The sequence below is a fragment of the Xenopus laevis genome, chromosome 2S (assembly GCF_017654675.1).
Source record: "Xenopus laevis strain J_2021 chromosome 2S, Xenopus_laevis_v10.1, whole genome shotgun sequence".
NCBI classification, from domain to species: Eukaryota; Metazoa; Chordata; class Amphibia; order Anura; family Pipidae; genus Xenopus; species Xenopus laevis.
In genome coordinates, this window is record NC_054374.1 from 65,799,224 (window position 1) to 65,821,821 (window position 22,598).

Genomic DNA, 22,598 nt, shown 5'->3' on the forward strand with positions numbered 1-22,598 from the left:
TTCTCTCATCTTCTTATATGTGGCTTTCAGCTCTCTGGCTGATTTCCTAGCTGTAGGTTAGTTTGTGACAAGTAGTACACAATTAAACTTTTTGTTTGTATTTTAGCAGTGGGTTCCTGGTAACCTTGCTGGCTCTGTGTATGTTGTGGTCTACAATACTTGGGTTGTAGCCTCTGTTATTAAATATCCTTGGTTTAAATAATAAAGGGATCAGAGGTGCTGGTCCCTTTATGAGAGGTCAGAATCGATATGATTGTAGAGTAGGGCCTGGTTATAGATGATAGCATGTTTAGTCTGGTCCAGGCAGAAGCTGACATACACAAAGGTTTGTCTGTGGTTTTTCAATCTATGGTTATATGTAGGGTCTTTGAAGTGACTGTGGGTGTAGAGTAGTCTAATAAAAATTTGTTGGAGGGGTGAAAATGATAGAATTGTTCATGAAACTGAATGAGCTTTTGCTCTGTATTTGACCAAATGATAAGGATGTCAAATACATAGTGGAGGTATAATGGGGAATTAGGGGAACAGGAGGAGAGGGAATCCTGTTCTAGTTTAATCATGAAAAGGTTAGCATAATGGGGTAAGGTTCCCATACTGTATCTGCTGTAAATAAGCCAAATAAAAAATAGTTATGTGTTAGTGTGAATTCAATCAGAGTTATAACAGTATCGGCTGGTAGATTGCAACTTTCTACGTATTGCTTTTATGCTGTTGTCCCTACTTCATGGCATATATGTTATTGTATAGAATTGCCACATTCAGCGTTGCTAAAATGGTGCAGTGTGTTAAAAATCCTATGTCTGAATCACCGTTAGCACCTGGACTGATTTCCCTTCTTTACAAATTACTGATTCACCCCGACAAGCATAACCTAAAACTCCCCTATATGCTAAAATGGGAAGCTGACCTGGGAACATCACTTACGACAAAGCAATGGGCAATATGCAGTCTAACAGCTAACAAAGGCAGTACCTGTGTCTCGATTCGAGAGACTTCTATCAAATTGCTTCATAGAACGTACCTAGTACCAGCACGTCTCCATAAAATTTACCCTTCCTGCGATCCAAACTGCTTCAGGGGATGCTCTGCCAAGGGAACAATGGAACACACTTGGTGGTCCTGCCCCACGGTTTCGAAATTTTGGGACTCAGTGGTTCACCTCATTTCTAGGGTACTACATACCACATTTCCCAAGGACCCATCTACTTTGCTACTAGGGAAGAAACCAAACAAATTTAACAATGCTGCACATAAACTGAGCCAACACATCTTAATGGCAGCCAGACTCATCATTGCTAGCCAATGGAAAAAACCTACACTCTCTTTAGCAACCTTGAGAGCTAAAATAATGTACATCGCAGCAAACGAAAAACTTACACATTTGCTTAAAGAAGACATGGAAGTTTTCGATGCAATTTGGCTACCATGGCTGGCCCACGAACATGATCCACAATTATTATTGGCTCTACACGTCTAACTCCGACTAGGGGGGTACCCTCACTACATTGGCGTGCCTCAACGTATTGAAGGATGCAACTTCTAAGTCACTATGATGGACACTTTCACTTATGGACTCTCTTTTTTGAATACAGGACCTGCAGCCAAACTGCTTGTGTTTTTCTCCTACTGTATATCTACAGACTTTTTACTTTACCCCCCTTCCCTTCACCCTTCTTTTTCTTTTCCCCCCTTCCCATTCCTCCTATTTTCATACTATATATACCCACATATGTGATGTTGCATATATGAAACTGCTTAACAAAACTTTCAGTTTTAAAAAAAAAAAAATCCTAGGTCTGCTAGTTTGATTAGGAGATATGTGGTGTCCTGTAGCTTGCAGTATTTCCTACCAGGGGTTTAAGAATTTATTTGACCCAACCGATTATGTTTTCGGTCAGTGTTTAGGAAATTTATATTGCTCAGGGGCAAGTCGTCATAACAAAAAAGACCCTGTGATTAAATTCCTATTTTGTTCTTTTATGACTGTAAAGTATTTTCTCTCATGATTTGACAGATGTTTCACATAGAATAAACTTAAACTGTAATTACCTGTACTTTCTCAGAGATCAGCCGATCCAGCCAGCCGGTATTGATGCGATTGTGCTGAAAGCTTTCTGTCTCCAAAAGTTTTATCAGATACTCTACTGTAGTTCGAAAATCACCTCGGATTGATAATTCCTTTAAAGCTACCACCATATTTCTGAGAAGAAAGAACTAATTAACACAACAAAGCATATAATTAGCAAATGGTTAAATACACAGTTATGTTCATCTGCTGAATACACATACTCCAATACTCCATTTCAAGCTCTGTTTTCTGTCTCAATCATAGTTTTTAAGTTTACAAATTGTTTTCATGATCTGAAAGAAAAAGCCCTAAGGTGTAAAAGGTATTTGTCAAAACAGTTAATATTTTATTTTACTTACTTAATTCAGTGTTTTCTCTACCTGTTGTGGTACATCCTTCTGTACCAAACATAACACTACAGCTGAAACACCACCTTTATACTGTAGACCCAGTCTAAAGTTTGTTGGCTTATTAATCAGTGGCTTTAAAAAAGAATACTACCCCTTATTTGATCTGACTGTTGTAGACACAGTGCAAAACGGAGTATTATAGGCAGCCATATAGAAAGAGAAATACTAAGATTATCAATTACACAAGCAAACACAGAGCCTTAGTACTTACGAGATGGCTTCCTCACGGTTTTCTCCCCATGAGAAACAATGGCCAAACTGCGAGTCTGCAAATTCATGAAGACCCCCCGCTGCTGCCACACTAAAATAACCCCAGACATTCTTGCTGCTGCGGAAATTGAGCTCTTGGACAGTTCCTGAGCTTGGCTTAAACCCCTAGATAGTCAAAAATATATATAAGGTGTGTAATACAAAATACCAATTTCAGATTAATGCAGTGTTACTACACATAATGATGGAGAGAACACAGTCAAATATCAAAAAATAGTCTGTTATACATGAAACCATAAGAGTATTTATCTTTAAACCAAGGCATGAAAATATACCATAAACCTCACCTCATCTGGATTCTCACTGGTAATACGAGCTGCAATGACATGACCTCTAGGGCATGGGGCATTTAGTGAATTGTCAAAGTCAATGAGTGAATCCCCCCAAGCAGGGAGTCCATACAGCATTCGAATATCCTTGATTCTATGGAGTGGTACCCCCATCGCAATCTGTGGCAGAATTACAAAAATGTAATCTTTAATATTGCAAACCAATATATATTCATATCACAAAACTTTCCTTTACAGGTCTACCCACTATTTACCCAGCCCAGGGCTGTTCAGCTTATGAGGTACAAAGGGACAGAATTTTTCTGGCCTATGTGGTAGAGGGCCAATAATGGAAGCCAGTGTTGACCACTCCAAGTTTTTAAAACAGAACCACTTTAAACCACACTCATGTTATCCCAAGAAATAGTCAGTACCCACATTAAGGGGCATATTTATCAAAGGTCGAAGTTAAAAAAACTTTGAACTTTGAATTCAAAAAGACCAATCGAATGGAGGTCGAAGATTTTGTTGCAGGTCGAAGTGTCTATGATCGTACTTCGATTCGAAGTTTTTTAGCTTCAACCTTCGATCTCCCAAACTCCCCCAATTGCCTCCAAACAGGTTGTAGGAAGTCCCCCATAGGCTAAAAAAAGCACTGGTCAAAGTTTTAAAGAGACAGTATTTAAAAAAAAAAATTCGACCTTCGAATTTCAAAGTTTTTGAAAATTCGAATCGAAGTATGACTATTCCCTAGTTGAAGTACACAAAAAATAGCTTGAAATGCGAAGTTTTTCACTTTGAAACTTCACCTCGACCTTTGATAAATCTGCCCCTAGATGGTGTTAGTACACCAAAAAAACATGGTTGATATCACTCAATACTCATGTGAAAAAAGATTATTAAGACATATTTAAGGGGTGGTTCACCTTTTACTTAAGTTTTAGTATGCTACAGAATGGCTTGTTCTAAGCAACTTTTCAATTGGCCTCCATTTTTACTTTTTCATAGTTTTTAAAATTATTGGCCTTCATCTTCTGACCCTTTCCAGCAAATGGGGGTGGCTGATCCAATCTAAAAAAACAAATGCTCTGTAAGACTTGCTACCTCTGTTATTGCTACCTTTTATTACTCATTTATCTATTCATACCCTCTCCTATTCATGTTCCTATCATGTTTTATATGTTTAAATCAGTGCATGGTTGCTAGAATAAATTTGACCATAGCAACTAGATTGCAGACATTGTAAAATTGAGAGCTGCTGAATAAAAAGCTAAATAACCAATAAAAATAAATAAAAACTAACTGCAGAATGTCTCAAAATATCACTCTCTATATCTTACTAACATTGGCATAACTACAGAGGAAGCAGACCCTGTGGCTGCAGGGGGGCCCAGGAAAATATAGGGGCCCCGCAAGGCCCTAATTCATTAAATAATCAATAAATATTGGTAAAACAGGCCAACCTATAGACATTTTGAGGACCTTAAAAATAATTTGCTGTGGGGCCCAGTAATTTATAGTTACACCACTGCTTACTAAAAGTTAATTTAAAGATGAACAACCACTTTAAGACCTACCCTTAACTCCATTTGCTTTCTCCTCCCCTGTGGATAGTACAGCAAACCCCAGCACATACGGTAATTGTAGAGACAACAGGTAGAGACAGCATTTGTAGGAGATAGGGGACAATGCAGGGGTTTACAGTTGGAGTCTGGGGTGTGAACAATGAAGGGACCAGATAATCTCTGTACTGTTACATTTTAAAGCTTACACAAGGTAGAGTCAGGCAGACTTTAACATGGGGTCATACAAGGTATAGTTGGATAGCACTGTCCTAGTCTATAATTATGCAGCTCACATGTAACTTGTAAGGGATTCCGTCATTATTTTATGGTGTCGTTTTTATTTCCAAATTACACTGTTTACACTGCAAATAATTCACTTTACCATGTAAAATTTAATTCCTAACCCAACAAGTGTATTTTTTTTTTAGTTGAAATATAGTTGGGTGTAGGCAGCCATCTCGAATCATTTTGCCTGGTAATGTGGTTTCAGAAAGAGCCAGTTTTGCACTATGGAATTGCTTTCTGGCAGGCTATTGTTCACAGTGGGACACTGATTTTTACTACTGAGTGCTGTAGTTATATCTACCAGGGAGCTGTTATCTGTTTACCTTACCATTGTTCTGCTGATGGGCTGCTGGGGGGGGAGGTGATATAACTCGAGTGCAACAGTAAAGACTGACTGAAGTCTATCAGAGCACAAATTACATGACTGGGGGCATCTGGCAAACTGACAATATATCTAGCCCAAAATAATATTAAAAAATGAGTTTGCGCTTTTCAAAAAAATTAATAAAACGGATTTCAGTGCAGTCTGCTGATGCATTTTGAAAAAAACCATGTTTTCCCATGACAGTATCCCTTTAAGTAGCAATCTAGTAGCATCATGCAGTTGCCCATCACTGTGATACCAGCATGGACAAAAGACACACCATCCCAATAACAAGCAACCACAGTTAGATATTCATCACTGAATTTAATGCAAAATAAAAGTTATCATGGCTTTTAGAGGAGAATAGCCCCCTTCTTATAGCAGGATCTAGAGGTCATCTAGAAAAATTCTCTAATTTCTATAATCCAAAATAAAACAACATTTCCAGGGCCTTAATCATAGCAACACAGACTTCTTTTTATAAAGTGATAGTACATACCTGCAGTTGTGCTGCTGGCAGGTTGACATCAGCTACCATTTCTGTGCACGGATGCTCCACTTGAAGCCGTGGGTTTAACTCTAAGAAGTAAAAGCTACCATCCTGACTGTAAAGATATTCCACAGTGCCAGCACTCACATACCCAACCATTTTTGCAAGTTTCACAGCGCACTGCAAGAAGCAAATGTAAAATAATAATAAAATACTTAAAAAATCACTTCAACAAACTGGGTTTATAAAATTATTTTGGAGTTACCAGTAAACAACCTGCCTGAACTATAAGTAGGACTTATAGTCCTACTATAGTAATCTCTTGTAAATAATAATAAATAAATCGTACCTATTAATCAGTGATGGATTTTATTCATGGAACACCTGATGATGTTTATGGTGGCATGTAATGTGTTTCGTTAGCACAAAACTTAAGGTGGCCATAGACTCAAAGATCCGCTCGTTTGGCGACATCGACAAACGTGCGGATCTTTCCCCGATATGCCACTAACGGCATGGCTATATCGGGGGTAATTTGAACGATCGAATTACGATGCGCCAAGGGGCTCCGACGGGTCGGTCGGTTAAAAATCAAACCTTCCCGATCGATATCGTGGCCAGATATCGATCGGGAAGACCCGTCAATTTGGTCCAAAAGACCGATATCGGCAGCTTTATCTGCCCGTGTATGGCGACCTTTAATTGGGGGATGTAAGCAACCATGTCTGCGTCCTTTTTGACCAGTTACAGACCTCAACGACTGCCTCGCAAAGTTTGTCACGAAATGGCTTTTGCGAAAATTCGCAGTATATGTAATAACATTTCGCAATCCCAAAGTGTATTTTTCAATAAATATTTAGCAAAACTCCAGAGCAGGCATTAACGCTAACCATTGTTTATTCGCCAGCGTTAAATATTTGCAAAAACTGCATTTTAACTAACATTTGTGATTTTTAATTACATTCTCACTTTAGAATTTTAGAAGCCCACAAATCATCCCCAATTCACAGTGAAGGGAAAGACAATCACTGAGCGATACATGCCTTTAAAAATACATAGCACTGATTTCCATTTGCTTTCAAAGGGGGCAAGTTCTATCGCCTTCTAATGAGTGAGAAAACATTCAGATGACAAAATGCTAGAAAATACCTAATGGGCCATATATATATATATATATATATATATATATATATATATATATATATATATATATATATATATATACACACATATAAACCACCCTTATATACATGGTAAAACAACCATGTATATAAGGGTGGTTTATATGTATATTTGTGACTTTGACAAAGGCTGGCACGCAGCCGAAACGTTAGTTCTTTCTAATAAAATAATTTATATTCTCATAAGCCCTGAGAGTGCGGTCTCTGCTTTGGAGGACTACAGTTTACATTGGACACACGCACCCAGGCCAAGAAGAGATCCTTAAACGTGAGTGCTGTGATTGTGGGGGAATATTATATATATATATATATATATATATATATATATATATATATATATATATATATATATATATATACAAGTATGGGGTTCATTATCCGAAAACCAGTTATCCAGAAAGCTCTGAATTACGGAAAGTCCGTCTTCCATAGACTCGATCCAAATTTTTAAAAAAGATTTCCCTTTTCTCTGTAATAATAAGACAGTAGCTTGTACTTGAGCCAAATCAAGATATAATTAATCCTTATTGGAAGCAAAACCAGCCTATTGGGTTTATTTAATGTTAACATGATTTTCTAGTAGACAAAGTATGAGGATCCAAGAACTGAAAAGCCCAGGTCCAAAGCATTCTGGATAACAGGTCCCATACCTGTACAGTAATAGCACAGAAGTCCAGGTCATCAAAAGGACAAAGGGGACTCTGTCACTTGACAAAGGTTTATTCAAAGGAGAAGGAAAGGTTAAAACTAAATAAGCCTTTTCAGAAAGGTCCATCTAAATATACCAGTAAACCCCCATAGTAGTGCTGCTCTGAGCCCCCTGTCAAAAGAAACACTGCATTTCTTTCCTTCTATTGTGTACACATGGGCTTCTGTATCAGACTTCCTGCCTCCAGCTTAAACCTCATTGCCCTGGGCAAGAGCATGCTCAGTTTGCTCCTCTCCCCCCCCCTTCTCTACTGTAATCTGAGCCCAGAGCAGGGAGAGACTCAGGCAGGAAGTGATGTCACACCATGTTAATACTGCAGCTCCTATCCTAAACAAACAGAGAGTTTCTAGAGATTTTTACTCAGGTATGGTAAAACATTCTACAGAATAAATATAGCATTTTAGCTTGCACTATTGCAGCTAATCTATTGGCAATAAAATGCCTCCGTAGCTTTCCTTCTCCTTTAAGTAAAGCAATAAGGGCAGACTAATACCAGTCAGCTTGTGAATGTACTGTAATGACAAGCGTGTGGAAAGAGGCTAAATAACTGTGGCTAGTTCTTTATATTGCAACTCCTGTACAGTGAACTTCACCAACTTACTATTAGGTAAAGTCTCTAAAAAAAAAAGGTGCAATCATTTTTATAGCCAATGCCCTTTTCCTGTCACCACATTCACTATAAGCATTGGCCTATTTTTCAAGCAGTGAGATAGAATTATTGGAATATATCCTTTATCACTTGCTACACAGCAAATCCTCTAGTAATACTGGGTTTAGGTTACCTGTTCCATCTGCTCAAAAACTGTGGCAGTAGCAATTGATGCAGGTGCTTCTTCAATAATTTTTTGGTGGCGTCGCTGTACAGAGCAGTCACGGCCAAAGAGTGAGATGGCATTTCCATACTGATCAGAGAGAATCTGTACCTCAAGATGACGTGATTGCTTGGCCAGTCTCATTACAAATATAGGGGAGCCAGGAACTTCTGCCTGAACCTTTAAAAAAGACAAGACCGAAACAGAAAATGTGACAAATTTTGAATCGGTTACTTAACTGCTTTATTTATGACACTAACAATCGAATAGTTCATAAGTCTACTCTATATCTCCCTTCTACATTTTATCTTTGAACTGCATCATGTTTTCTCTTTCTCAGATCTCTCTCTGTTGGAACCAGGGACCCTATGTATACTAGTTGACGCTCCTCCAAGTTACAGGAGGCACTATTTGAATGTTTGAATCAGGCTGCTGACAGGTTTAAAGCAACTTAAAGCAAACAAATCATCTGAAAAGGATAAGTATTTCTTAACTGCTTTTTTATATTAAGGTTTATATTTAACTACTGTGGTTTAATTTTTTTTTAAAAGGTTTTTTTTTCTGTCTTGGGTGCTAAACAGCAAAGTTTGGTGTGCTAGTGTGCTTACAGCAAGTTTGTCACAACCTGCTTTACTTTGCAGTTTTCCCTCCGTTTGAGGGGGTGGGGTTTGATTAGTTGCACCTGAACAGACAGTATAAATAGAACCCCTGGGACTCCAGTGTTAGCTTCTCTTAAGTGTTTGCTCATTAAGTGGGGGATCTGTAAGTGGAGTTACAAACACCGGAGTTGAAAACTAAAGGAGGTTCAAACTAGGTCAAAACCCTCATTTTTATTTTATATATTTATTTATATTTTTTCCTGTTTTGATCTGTAACTGGGATAATGAGTGCTAGCAAGATTGAAGGTCTGACACAGTGCACAGTCTGCCATATGTATGCAGATTTGGAACAAGAGATCCAAAATGCTTACCTCTGTGGTGGTTGTGAGCAAATTGCCACTTTGGAGGCTCAAGTTAGAGCACTAGAGCAACAAATTGCAACACTGCGGTCGATTGACAATCTTGAAAGGAGTCTTTTGCTCACTGAGCAGGACCTAGCGGGGTCAGATAGTTTGGGGGGAACAGAACAGCAGCAGGATGTTGAGGCAGCTAGCTGGGTGACAGTTAGAAAATCTAAGGTGGGCAAAAGGAAAATGGAGGCTGATCCGGAGATTATACATCGCAACAAATTTGCCAGATTGTGTGAAGATGATGGGAGTATGAACTCTGGATTGGCAATTCTAGATGGGGCTGATCTCTCTAACAGCCGGGAGACCAGTTTCTCTAGTAGTGGTGGGGGGGAGAGTAGAGTCAGGCCTAAGCAGATTGTGGTTGTAGGGGACTCAATTATTAGGAAAGTGGATAGGGTAATTTGTCGTCCGGATCGCTACAACCGAACAGTTTGCTGTCTACCTGGTGCCAGGGTTCGGCATGTGGTTGATCGGATAGACAAATTATTGGGTGGGGCTGGGCACGACCCAGCTGTCTTAGTGCATATCGGTACTAATGACAAAATAAATGGTAGATGGAAGACCTTAAAGAATGATTTCAGGGATCTAGGCTCTAAGATCAAGGAAAGGTCTTCCAATGTAATCTTTTCTGAAATTTTGCCTGTGCCACGTGCAAGTTTAGGAAAACAGCGGGAGTTTAGGGAGCTTAATGCGTGGCTCAAGTCTTGGTGCAGGAAGGAAGGGTTTGGGTTCCTAGAGCACTGGGCTGACTTTTCGTTGGGGTACAACGGTACAACCTATACAGCCGTGACGGTTTGCACCTCAATGGAAGGGGGTCCGCGGTGCTAGGGGAAAGAATGGCTAAGAGGTTGGAGGAGTGTTTAAACTAGGCAAGGGGGGGTGGGTGAGATAAAGGATTATGGGGAAGCTAGTGTAGACGGGGCAGTGGGGTTAGTAAGGGGTCATGGGGGAGGAGTGAGGGGGCATACAGTTTACCAGCTAAGGAGGTCCCTCGGTTACAAGGAAAACAGAATAATACTAACTTAACGTATAATTCTTCACTAAGTAATGCACATTTCAAAAGTAAAAGTAGTAACCTCCGCTGTATGCTGGCAAATGCACGGAGTTTGTCAGGTACAATGGGAGACCTAGAATTAATTGCATGTTCTAAAAATTATGATATAATTGGTATCACTGAGACCTGGTGGGATGAAACATGTGACTGGATTGTGAATTTAAATGGTTACACCCTTTTTAGGAGGGACAGAGGGATTAAAAAGGGTGGAGGAGTGGGTTTGTATGTAAAGCCTGAATTAAAGCCATGCGCTAAAGAAATAAAAATAGCTGGCACTGGTGAGGGTGTAGAATCACTCTGGGTAGAGATTTCGACTGGGCAAAAGGTATCAAAAAGAATTATCATTGGTGTATGCTATAAACCACCTCGTATAAGTGTCGAGTATGAAGCCCAGCTACTCTTGCAGATACAAGCGGCTTCACAGCTGGGTCAAGTTGTTGCTATGGGTGACTTCAATTATCCAGACATTGACTGGGGTAATGGGGTTGCTAAGACAGAAAAAGCTAGTAGGTTTGTAAATATGCTGAATGACAACTTTTTATTCCAGCTCGTTCAAGAACCTACTAGGAATAACTCTCTTTTGGACCTTGTAATAACTAACAATACTGAACTCATCTCTAACATTTGTGTGGGTGAGCATTTAGGGAATAGTGATCATAACATGGTCTCCTTTGAGATTCTGTTGCAGAAGCAACTCTATAAGGGAGTAACTAAAACACTAAATTTCAGACGTGCAAACTTTGACAGTATAAGGGCATCTCTGCAACATATTAAGTGGGAAATGCTTTTCACAGGGTTAAACACAGAACAAAAATGGGAAGTCTTTAAAATGCTGCTTAATAAATATACTTGTCAGTATATTCCACTTGTAAGCAAGGAACGTCGTTGCAAAGCAAAACCTTTTTGGTTCAATAGAAGCGTTGGTGTTGAGGTGGGTAAGAAAAGACGTGCTTTTAAGGCTTTCAAGTTAGCTGGTACAGCCGAAACATTTATAAGGTACAAGGAGGCCAATAAATCATGCAAAGAAGCTATAAGGCAAGCTAAAATTGCTATAGAAAAGGATATTGCAGCAAGCAGTAAAAATAATCCAAAATTATTTTTTAAATATGTCAATAGTAAAAAAATGAAGCAGGAAGGGGTGGGACCCTTACTATCAGAGGGGGGTCAGCTGGTTGATGAAAACAAAATAAAAGCGCAGATTCTGAACTCGTATTTTTCATCTGGCTACACAAATGAAGAACCAGTAAGTGAAGGTTTCCTTCTTAACACTCCCAATTCTAGTAATACAACTAATGATGCATGGTTCACACATGAAGAAATTCAAAAGAGACTTGAACATGTTAAGATTAACAAAGGTCCAGGGCCAGATGGTATTCATCCCAGGGTAATTAGCGAGCTTAGCTCTGTGATTGCCAAACCTCTTTACTTAATTTTTCAGGATTCATTGAGATCTGGCATTGTGCCGAGAGACTGGCGAATTGCTAATGTGGTGCCTCTATTCAAAAAAGGATCCCGTTCTCAGCCTCAAAACTATAGGCCAGTTAGTCTGACGTCAGTATTAGGAAAGCTTTTCGAAGGGTTAATAAAGGATAAGATACTGGACTTCATAGCAAATCATAGTACTATGAGTTTGTGCCAGCATGGTTTTATGCGTAATAGATCTTGCCAGACTAACTTAATTTCTTTTTACGAGAATGTAAGTAGAGACCTAGATTCTGGGATGGCAGTGGATGTGATTTACTTAGACTTTGCTAAAGCATTTGATACAGTGCCACACAAAAGGTTACTGGTTAAATTAAGGAATGTTGGCCTGGAACATAGTATTTGTACCTGGATAGAGAACTGGCTAAAAGATAGACTACAAAGAGTGGTGGTAAATGGAACATTTTCTAATTGGACCAGTGTTGTTAGTGGAGTACCGCAGGGCTCTGTACTAGGTCCCTTGCTTTTCAACTTGTTTATTAATGACCTGGAGGTGGGCATTGAAAGTACTGTTTATATTTTTGCAGATGATACTAAATTGTGCAGAACTATAGGTTCCATGCAGGATGCTGCCACTTTGCAAAGTGATCTAAACTGGAAAACTGGGCAGCAAACTGGAAAATGAGGTTCAATGTTGATAAATGCAAGGTTATGCACTTTGGCAAAAATAATATAAATGCAAGTTATACACTAAATAGCAATGTGTTGGAGTTTCCTTAAATGAAAAGGATCTAGGGGTCTTTGTAGATAACACGTTGTCTAATTCTGGGCAGTGTCATTCTGTGGCTACTAAAGCAAATAAAGTTCTGTCTTGCATAAAAAAGGGCATTAACTCAAGGGATGAAAACATAATTATGCCTCTTTATAGGTCCCTGGTAAGGCCTCATCTGGAGTATGCAGTTCAGTTTTGGACTCCAGTCCTTAAGAGGGATATAAATGAGCTGGAGAGAGTGCAGAGACGTGCAACTAAATTGGTTAGAGGGACGGAAGACTTAAATTATGAGGGTAGACTGTCAAGGTTGGGGTTGTTTTCTCTGGAAAAAAGGCGCTTGCGAGGGGACATGATTACACTTTACAAGTACATTAGAGGACATTATAGACAAATGGCAGGGGACCTTTTTACCCATAAAGTGGATCACCGTACCAGAGGCCACCCCTTTAGACTAGAAGAAAAGAACTTTCATTTGAAGCAACGTAGAGGGTTCTTCACAGTCAGGACAGTGAGGTTGTGGAATGCACTGCCGGGTGATGTTGTGATGGCTGATTCAGTTAATGCCTTTAAGAATGGCTTGGATGATTTTTTGGACAGACATAATATTAAAGGCTATTGTGATACTAAACTCTATAGTTAATATAGGTATGGGTATATAGAATTTTAATTAAAAGTAGGGAGGGGTGTGTGTATGGATGCTGGGTTTTCATTTGGAGGGGTTGAACTTGATGGACTTTGTCTTTTTTCAACCCAATTTAACTAACTAACTATGTAACTATGGTTTTGACCTGGAGGATAATATCAAAGACTTTTCCCATGCCTGTGTTCCCTGCTAACCATCTGCATCAGCCAAGACCAAATTAATGGGCTATCCAACATAACCTGGTGCTGGATCATTCACTTTTCAGATGTGACTAAGCCTCCTGTTCCTAGTTCCGGAGATCTTACTTTTCTGTATCTTAAAAACATTGCTTGTTGTTCCTGTCTTAATCCCGTGTTCTGACTTCTTGGTTTTGACCTTGGCCTAATATTTGCATTCTGCTTGTCTGCTGACTTTCCTGACTTCTGCCTGCCTCATGGATTGTGCTTGCCTTGCCATGTACCCTGACCCTGTGTCTGAACTTATTCCTTACACATTTCTGCTGAGGTCTGAATTTTTGTTTTTTTCTTCATTAAAGCTTTTGCAAAGCCTCACTACTAACTAGTAGTAGTTACTTGGCATTATCAGCTTCTGTCGGCTAACTCAGAGGGTAAGTCTAACACTCTCTTTCTTTACGCTTAGCAATTTGTCATCTCTCGTCAACCTCATGAAAATTAAAATGTATTACGCTAGGCATAGTCAAGTGCTTTCCTGTGACTTTTGTGCCACTTCTAATCAATACCTTGATTTGCTTACCCTCACGCTGCTTTCAAATCATCTACAATAAAGAAAGAATCTATAAACTCATATACATCACAGATCACATAGCAGCTGCAAGCATCAGCAACCTAATATCACTGTGTAATTGTAATTTAATCAATTTGTGAAAAGGATTCCATGAGTTGCATAATCACATATGCCTTTACGTCAGAACCTGGCATTTTAACCCCCTCCTCAACAACAGACGATTACCTGGCGGAAGAGGTTTGGAAAATCTTCTGCATTGTTCACTTTCCTGATTCCTTTTCCTCCACCACCTTCAGAAGCCTTAATCATGACAGGATATCCAACAACTTCAGCTGCCTTTTAGAATTGACAAATACAGACATAAGCTAGAACCATAAATTAACATATTCATAATTATATAATACACAAAAGCCATGAATATCTTGTAAATTATATCCTTATAACCATGAGTTCTGATGTCATCAGTTACAAACGGTGAGTTCTAATGTCATTTCAGTCATACGACTCACTGAAATTTGTGTATTATAATAAATAAAGTACCCCCAGTTGCAAAATATGAGAATATTAAAAGTTACCTCGGAGTTCCATGACCTGTATAAAAACACTCGGCCTTCGGCTTCGTGTTTTTATTTGGTCATGAAACTCCTCGGTAACTTATAATATCCATATAATTTACAAGAGGGGGTATTTTATTCACTATATATAATTTATCAGTTGCTGATAACACTCATCCATGGGGTTTCTTAACTCTGGTTTTGTGCTAAAGAGCACATCTGAATGAGGAAATTAGGATATATTACATTATAGATATGGCAGGTCAGTAAAGAGCCCTCAAAAAATGCCTTAGGGAAATGACACATGGTGCGATTAGTTGCCGCAATTTTGAAACCCCTATCGCGCTGACTAATCTCCATAGATTTAATTTATGGCAATTTGTACTGGTGACTATTACTACTCACTATATGTACCAATTGTTATAGTCACAGCTACTCCCTAAAAGAAAAAAAGGGTCCAGTGGCAACTTGAAGCTACAGTTGCTCCAGAATAATACAGGTATGAGACCTGCTATCCAGAACGCTCGGGAACTGGAGCTTACCAGATAACAGATCTTTCCATAATTTGGATCTTCATTAGGGATGCACCGAATCCAGGATTCGGTTCGGGATTCGGCCAGGATTCGGCCTTTTTCAGCAGGATTCGGATTCCGCCGAATCCTTCTGCCCAGCCGAACCGAATCCTAATTTGCATATGCAAATTAGGGGCGGGAGGGAAATTGCATGACTTTTTGTCAGAAAATACGGAAGTAAAAAATGTTTTTCCCTTCCCACCCCTAATTTGCATATGCAAATTAGGGTTCGGATTCGGTTCGGTATTCGGCCGAATCTTTCACGAAGGATTCGGGGGTTCGGCCGAATCCAAAGAAATGGATTCGGTGCATCCCTAATCTTCATACCTTCAGTCTACTAGAAAATCATGTAAACATTAAATAAACCCAACAGGATGGTTTTGCTTCCAATAAGGATTCATTACAAGTTTAATTACAATGTTAATTCCAGTTGGGATCAAGTACAAGGCACTGTTTTATTTAGGGATACACCGAATCCAGGATTTGGTTCCGGACTCAGCCAGGATTCAGCCTTTTTCAGCAGGATTTGGATTCAGCTGAATCCTTCTGCCAGGCCGAACCGAATCCTAATTTGCATATTTAAATTAGGGGAGGGGAGGGAAATTGCATGACTTTTTGTCACAAAACAAGTAAGTAAAAAATATTTTCCCCTTCTCACCCCTAATTTGCATATGGTATTCGGACGATTCTTTCGAGAAGTATTCAGGGGTTCAGACGAATACAAAATAGTGGATTCGGTGCATCCCTAGTTTTATTATTACAGAGAAAAAGGAAATAATTTAAAAAAAATTGTATTATTTTCAACATGAGTCTATGGGAGACGGATTTTCCATAATTTGGAGCATTCTCGATAACGGGTTTCTGGATAATGGATCCCATACCTGTACTGTGTATTTTACACGTGGCGACTTGTACAGTATGTTTGTCTATGGGAATGTGACTGTGCCACAATCAGGGTTTTTAAAAACTGCGACGACTAATCGGCGCCTGTATCATTGCCCTTACACTGTCTTCATTGTTCGAGTTTCCATTCATAATGGGAAATATGAACATATAAGAGAGGAACTTTTTCCCTTGCTGATGGGCTTTCAGTTCCAAAGAGCATCTCAAGTATAAAAAATACAATTTATAGAGGTTTGTAAAGTAAGCAGAAAGTTCCTCGGTATTCACACCACCATATTTATATTTTATATTATGGTGCTCATTTATTATTGTCTATAACATATTTATATCTCTACACATCTCTACAACATTTTCATTTCCTGGAAATCTGACAAACCTTCAAACCATCGTCCGCATCTTTCACATAACCTTTTGCATATATCTCCGGAGGTACAATTAAATTGGTCTTCTTTAGATCACTCTCCTGCCAATCTACTTTTAATCCTAAAACATAAAAACATATTTTAAGTAAGTGTAGTACATCTATTGGAAAACAATAATCAAAATAAGTTTTTTCTGGTGTCATAAAACAATAGGGGTAATTAAAACTACAAGCACAGTTGTGTGGGTGCTGATTTCCCCACAGTAAGTTGCATCAACATGAGTGGATTTATGTCAGATGCAACGCTCCATGACGACCACAATGATACGAAAATAATAATAAAAACAGCAGCATAGAACCGCATCCAAAACTGCACTTTGCACACTGCAGTGCAGTAACTAAGCGTCCAAGAACAAAGTAGTGTTGAAAAGAAATATGCGGTTTATTCTGAAAATGTTATAGTATTTTCTGCTGTAATGTATGAATACATTTCCTTTCATGTGACTACTTTCTTACTGTCACAAACAATAAAAAGAACACAAAAAATGGAGAGCACTGTAAATAATTAAGCGCAAAAAATGGGCTGCTAAGATGAATATTGTGACTGAAAATGCATATTTCCTGCAAGCTGAAATAAAAAAAATAAGTCAAGTATAAAGCTGAAGTAAATTAATTAGAACATAATCAGTATTTTAGGGCAATAACGTACCATTCTGTAACCAACGATACATGCTTCAGCACAATACTCTCCTCATTTACAAAGATCAGAGCTTACACTTCCTTACACATTCCTAACACTTCTGCATCTGTTTGTTCATCATAACCCTAGCAAAAAACATCATGAGCAAGTGTGCCTACAGGCATAATTGAACCCTGGACCTACCGAGACCCTAAATCTTGTGGTAATTCCAGGGTTCCAACTGCAGGCTGTGTTAATAGGCAAAAATGACCCCATGTGCACTACAAACATTTAGACCACATTGTGTGCCCAATTAAAAAACAAATGCTCATGCAATTTCGTTAATATTAACTAATTGGTTGTAATTACTGGGAACACAATGCTGCACAATGCCACAATGACAGGCCTGGACCTTTGGATAAATGCCTGTTGGGCTGGTCAATTCATGGTTAAATGAGCCAGGGAAGTGAAAATAAAGGTTAAAGGGAGAAACAGAGCTGCCCTAGCTTCACTAAAGGTTTTCACATTGCTTATTCTAGGCTAGGCAAATTACACATTTATGCTGTGATTTCAATGTAACCAACCAAAAGTAGTCATACAGGACAAAGAATAATAAGATTTTCTCACCACTGCCACTCCATGGGAGAGTTGGAATTCCAGCTGTCTGGGCTACAATGGAAGATGCAATCTTGTCTCCTAATGCCCACATAGCTTGACTGGGAGGGCCTGGTAGACAAAATAAATGAAAATAATAAGCAAATTTATATGATTGGAATAAAAAGTTGTTTCCCTTTAAACTTGAAGGAGTCTATTAATTCAGTAGAAACATCTGCAAAATACATTTTCAAACATGATACAGAGCAAACACAAATATTTTTCATCCATTTTCTGTGCTACTACAGAACCATTATATATTGTTATAGTAACCCATTATACTCATGAAGATAACTTGCATCATCAAAGAATAATACTTTAAGGGGAACTGCTACTGTAAAAATTCACTGAACTGTAGTGAGTAATTAATCATTACTTTTCACAAAATATACATATAAACATTTTCTTATAAATTTTGAGATATAATGGTTTATTTGCATGCACTTTCTCAAACTAGCATTTAATCCAACTGCAACCAGAAAAATATTAAGTAAGGGAAGTAGAAATTGTTGAATATATAACATAAAAACATTTTAATATTTGTGAAACAGATTTATTAAATATCCATTAAAAATTTTCAGATCTTACCCATAAATGCTATTCCATTTTTGTGCAGAAGTTCTGGTAGTTTGGGATTCTCTGATGCGTGGCCCCATCCAGCCCACACAGCCTGAAAAGCAAAAACGGATAGTATTGTTCGTAGCATTCCAAAATATTTTAATGGCATCCACATGCAAATTAGCACTTTCTTTGCTTGCTGAGCCAATAAGTGCTTTCCAAGACACAATTCTTCCAAAATAGATTGCAAGCTTTTCATTGACAAAAGGGTTTCACAAAAATAACTTGCATAGATAAAGCATAGACAAGCGCCCCCCTTCAACAGTTTTGCGACTGTGTTTTGTGTCTATTATGCATGGGTGATATCTGTGCGCAGGCAATCTAAATATCTGCCAAAAATGGAGTCGTTTCCATTTCCTTGTTGATCCTGTATAGCTCAAGAAATATTAAAATTACAAATGTTTTTGTTATTGAAACAACAACAAAAGTATGTTTAGTACAAATCCTAACAATTGAACTCATACTGAACATGGAGGTATACTGTCCCTTTTTATTTTAGCAATATCCATTACCTGGACTGGAATCCGTTTTGCAATATCAAGGATGAGCTCTACGTTTGCATAATTGTTGTTGTTTGGTCCCCCGGGTACAGGTACATAATGATCTGCCATTTTGATATATTCTATATTTATAACAAAAAAAAGAAGAAAAAAAAACAGAATTGCGTTATAATGCCACTGCAAGATATAAATACAGGTTAAGCCTCAGTGACTGAAATGTAGTACAGGTATTTACTTTACATTAAGGGGACTATTTAAATATACAAATAACATCCAAAGGGAAAGATAATGGTCCTTTTTAGAAAAAAAACAATTGGAAAAATAAAAAGCATTAATAAACAAAGAGAAATAGGAAAACGTTTCTAGTTTATGGATACAGTTGATCAGTTTATATAGCACTGTCATACAATCTGCTCTGCATAACTAATAAAATAACAGATTACTGGTATACCAGCCTCCTTCCCATGAAGGAAATTGACCAAGGGTTATTCACTGGAATTGTCAGTGGTGGTCCACAAAAGTTAAGTAAAAGTATAGATAAGTGAAGTTACCCTTATTTATGGTCAGCCAGGTCATCAAGGTCTAACAGGGACCCCAAATCGTATCAAATTTGGTATTAGATCCTCTATCTTGGTATGTTAATAAAGTGGAATATTTTTAACTAATGTCTTCCAGGCCTTTACTGTGGGGGTGCTGTGCCCATCAAATGCATAGCAATTGCTTTTTAGCATAACAGAGCAGTATTCTGAAACGTAATCTACAGTATTTCTGCGGGACAATGTCATCCTACCCGCCCAAGAGGCATGCTGCGGGACAACCTCTTTGACGAAGACCAGGTTATAGAAGTTCTATTACTGCAGACCAGAAGCAGTGCGAATGGGGACAGGATCAAATTGTTGAAGAAGTCAGATGAGGTCATGCCACATCTAGGGCAGGAGCCCTAGTTACTCGCCATTTGGCATAACTTCAAAAGTGTTAAAAGGTTTTGTGTTGGATAAGCCAGTGATTTATCAAAATAAGATTATTATTGATGTTATCAGTCGCCTCCTCCCCATTCTCTGAGGTAAGTTTGGCATATAAGAGGACCACTATTCCTCTGCTGATCAAATGCTTTTTGACCTGCCAGCATTAGGTTCTGGTAAATATTAGATGTTAATTTTATTTAAAAAAATATTCTGATAGCCTGTATTTATTTCGATGTGAAGAGTATAGTGTTTACAAGAATGTGACTACAAAAATAATAACTATGTGTAACGCATACAAGCAGATCTCAGAAATGACTGACTTAAAGGGCAGGTTTTGGCAAAATATATTTTCCCCAACCAAAGGTGCCTCCGGTTGGGGGTAACAACATTTTTTTAAATTGCCCCCGCCACCTCTAGGCCATGCTTAATGCGCTTCTGAAGTCACGTGCATGTGCTTAATGAGAAATTTAGAGTATTTGCTCATTATGGGCATGCACGTGTCCCAACATGGCTGCTTGAAATGGGCCCTCCCTGCAGGTGGCCTAGCACTGCCTGGGGGGGGGCTTTTTTAACTACTGTTACCCCCAACCGGAGTGCGGGCTCTATTAGCCCACACCTTTGATTGGGGATAATATATTTTGCCAACAAGTGCCCTTTTTACATTGACTTTAACTATGATGTAGAAAGTGATATTGTAAATTTGCAAATTGATTATTTGTGGCTTTTCATTCAGCAAATCTCCAGTTTACAGTTTTAGAAGGCTGGTTGCTAGGGTCTAAATTACCCTAGCAACCATGAACTTATCTGAATAAGAGGCAGCAATATGAATGGGAGAGGGCCTGACTAGAAGGATGAGTAATAAAAAGTAGCAGTAACAATAAATTTGTAGCCTTATAAAACATCTGTTTTTAGATGGGGTTAGTGATCCCCATATGAAAGCTGGAAAAAGACAGAAAAAAGGGCAAATAAATGAAGACTAAATGAAAAGTTGCTACGAAATAGCCATTCTATAACATACTAAAAGTTAACTTAAAGGTGAACCACCCATTTAACAATGGCAAAAGTTGGAATACTATAGAAACAGCTTTGAATAAGAACGTTTTAACATAACAGTTTTATGGAAATGGCCAGATTACAGTGGAGCATGTGCAGTATATTTAGCTGAACGACAGAATCATCCCCCAAAAATAAACAGGTTTCATTAGATTTCATTCAGTGACCTTTATTCCTCTAATTATTTTAATGACCAAGACTAAATATATTTGGAGAATTAAATATCTCATAGGAAAGCGAGAAGTTGTACCACTGTATCAGATACAGACCTGCATTGGCTTTAAGATCTTCTGGGGTTACCATAACAACAAATCGGATGGCTCTCTCATTTCGGAACATCTCATAGGACCACCGCCTGATCGAACGCATGCATTTTACTGCTGCAATACCATTATTAGCAATTAGTACCTGTAGATACAAAACATTATTATTATTATTATTAATAACAGTGAGTAGCTAACTAAAGTTTTCCATGTGTATTCACAATATGACTTTGCTCTGCAATTTTGCAAAATTGCATAGTACAGGTACTATGAATAAGCATCTGTATAAACAATATCACCACACAACGAATTGTCAAATTTGATATATAATCGAATAACAATGTCCGCACTTTCAGGTCTTACAAAGTGAAAAAGTTATTTTTTAAAAAGAAATGACATTTCCACTAGTACTCTAGCCTTTATCAAAGCCAAAACATTAGTTCTTTTTAATAAATAACCTTTTCACTTTCTAAGACCTGTGATTGTGGATGTTGTTCGATTATTTAATATTTTATGACTGCACCCAGGCACTTTTTTTTTTTTTTTTTTAGGAGTGCCGGATAATTTTGATGCTATATGATATATATATAGTGAGCACAACTTTCCCTTGTTTTATTTATATATATATATATATCTCCTTTAATAGAGACGGGCACAAGAAATATTGCTTATGGCATAAATTATTATTCATAATTTAATAATAATTCATAATAAAGAACATATGTAGGGGTTGAATACCTAGGGCTTTGCATTTATAAAATATACGTATGATATATAAAATAACATTTGTTTACACACCAAAACAAATACATTCCACTGAATAAATATATCAGATATCAATGTAAATTAGTTATTTGATGCATTTAGTCCTCACAGGCCTAAAATTAAATACATTATGGAATCACTGGACACAAGCATGATGAATAACTTTCATAGCTGTGGCATAGGTTGTAAAAATAAAAAAATGCCAAGATCAATATGATGGATTGCATGTTGTTTAGTGTCTAATTAGTCATTATTATCATTCACAGGTAACTTAATTTTGCTGCAAAATTAATTACCTCAAATAAACAGCATCATAAATGATAAGAACAATTTTTCTGATATACATTCAGAATCATCAGAATTCTCAGGATTTCAAACTTGTCACAGGGGGTCACCATCTTCAAAAGTGTCTGCGACACTCACATGCTCAGTGGGCTCTGAGCAGCTGTTTAGAAGCTAAACTTAGGGGTCGCACAAATTATCAAGCAGAAAATGAGGCTGGCCTGTAATATAAACTGAAGCTACAGGGCTGATTATTGAATCCTGATGCTAACTGCATGGGTTTATGTGCTGTTATGTAGTAATTATCTGCATTAATTATGAATCAGTCTTATATTGTGATATTTATAATCTACGTGTACTGT

At 38.0% G+C, this 22,598-nt stretch overlaps 1 protein-coding gene across 6 annotated transcripts in view; it reads right to left on the reverse strand.

Annotated features, from left to right (window-relative positions):
- Positions 1 to 22,598, reverse strand: part of acaca.S (acetyl-CoA carboxylase alpha S homeolog) — a 232,533-nt gene that overhangs the window by 184,042 nt on the left and 25,893 nt on the right. For all 6 annotated transcript variants that reach the window (XM_018249417.2, XM_018249415.2, XM_018249416.2 and 3 more), the window contains exons 4-14: positions 21,196 to 21,334; positions 18,921 to 19,030; positions 18,379 to 18,460; positions 17,764 to 17,862; positions 16,473 to 16,579; positions 14,293 to 14,403; positions 8,394 to 8,603; positions 5,731 to 5,901; positions 3,036 to 3,197; positions 2,690 to 2,853; positions 2,050 to 2,200 (exon numbers count right to left, since the gene is read on the reverse strand). In XM_018249417.2, the coding sequence (XP_018104906.1) occupies positions 2,050 to 2,200; positions 2,690 to 2,853; positions 3,036 to 3,197; positions 5,731 to 5,901; positions 8,394 to 8,603; positions 14,293 to 14,403; positions 16,473 to 16,579; positions 17,764 to 17,862; positions 18,379 to 18,460; positions 18,921 to 19,030; positions 21,196 to 21,334 (1,506 nt within the window). The remainder of the gene's footprint in view (positions 1 to 2,049; positions 2,201 to 2,689; positions 2,854 to 3,035; positions 3,198 to 5,730; positions 5,902 to 8,393; positions 8,604 to 14,292; positions 14,404 to 16,472; positions 16,580 to 17,763; positions 17,863 to 18,378; positions 18,461 to 18,920; positions 19,031 to 21,195; positions 21,335 to 22,598) is intronic.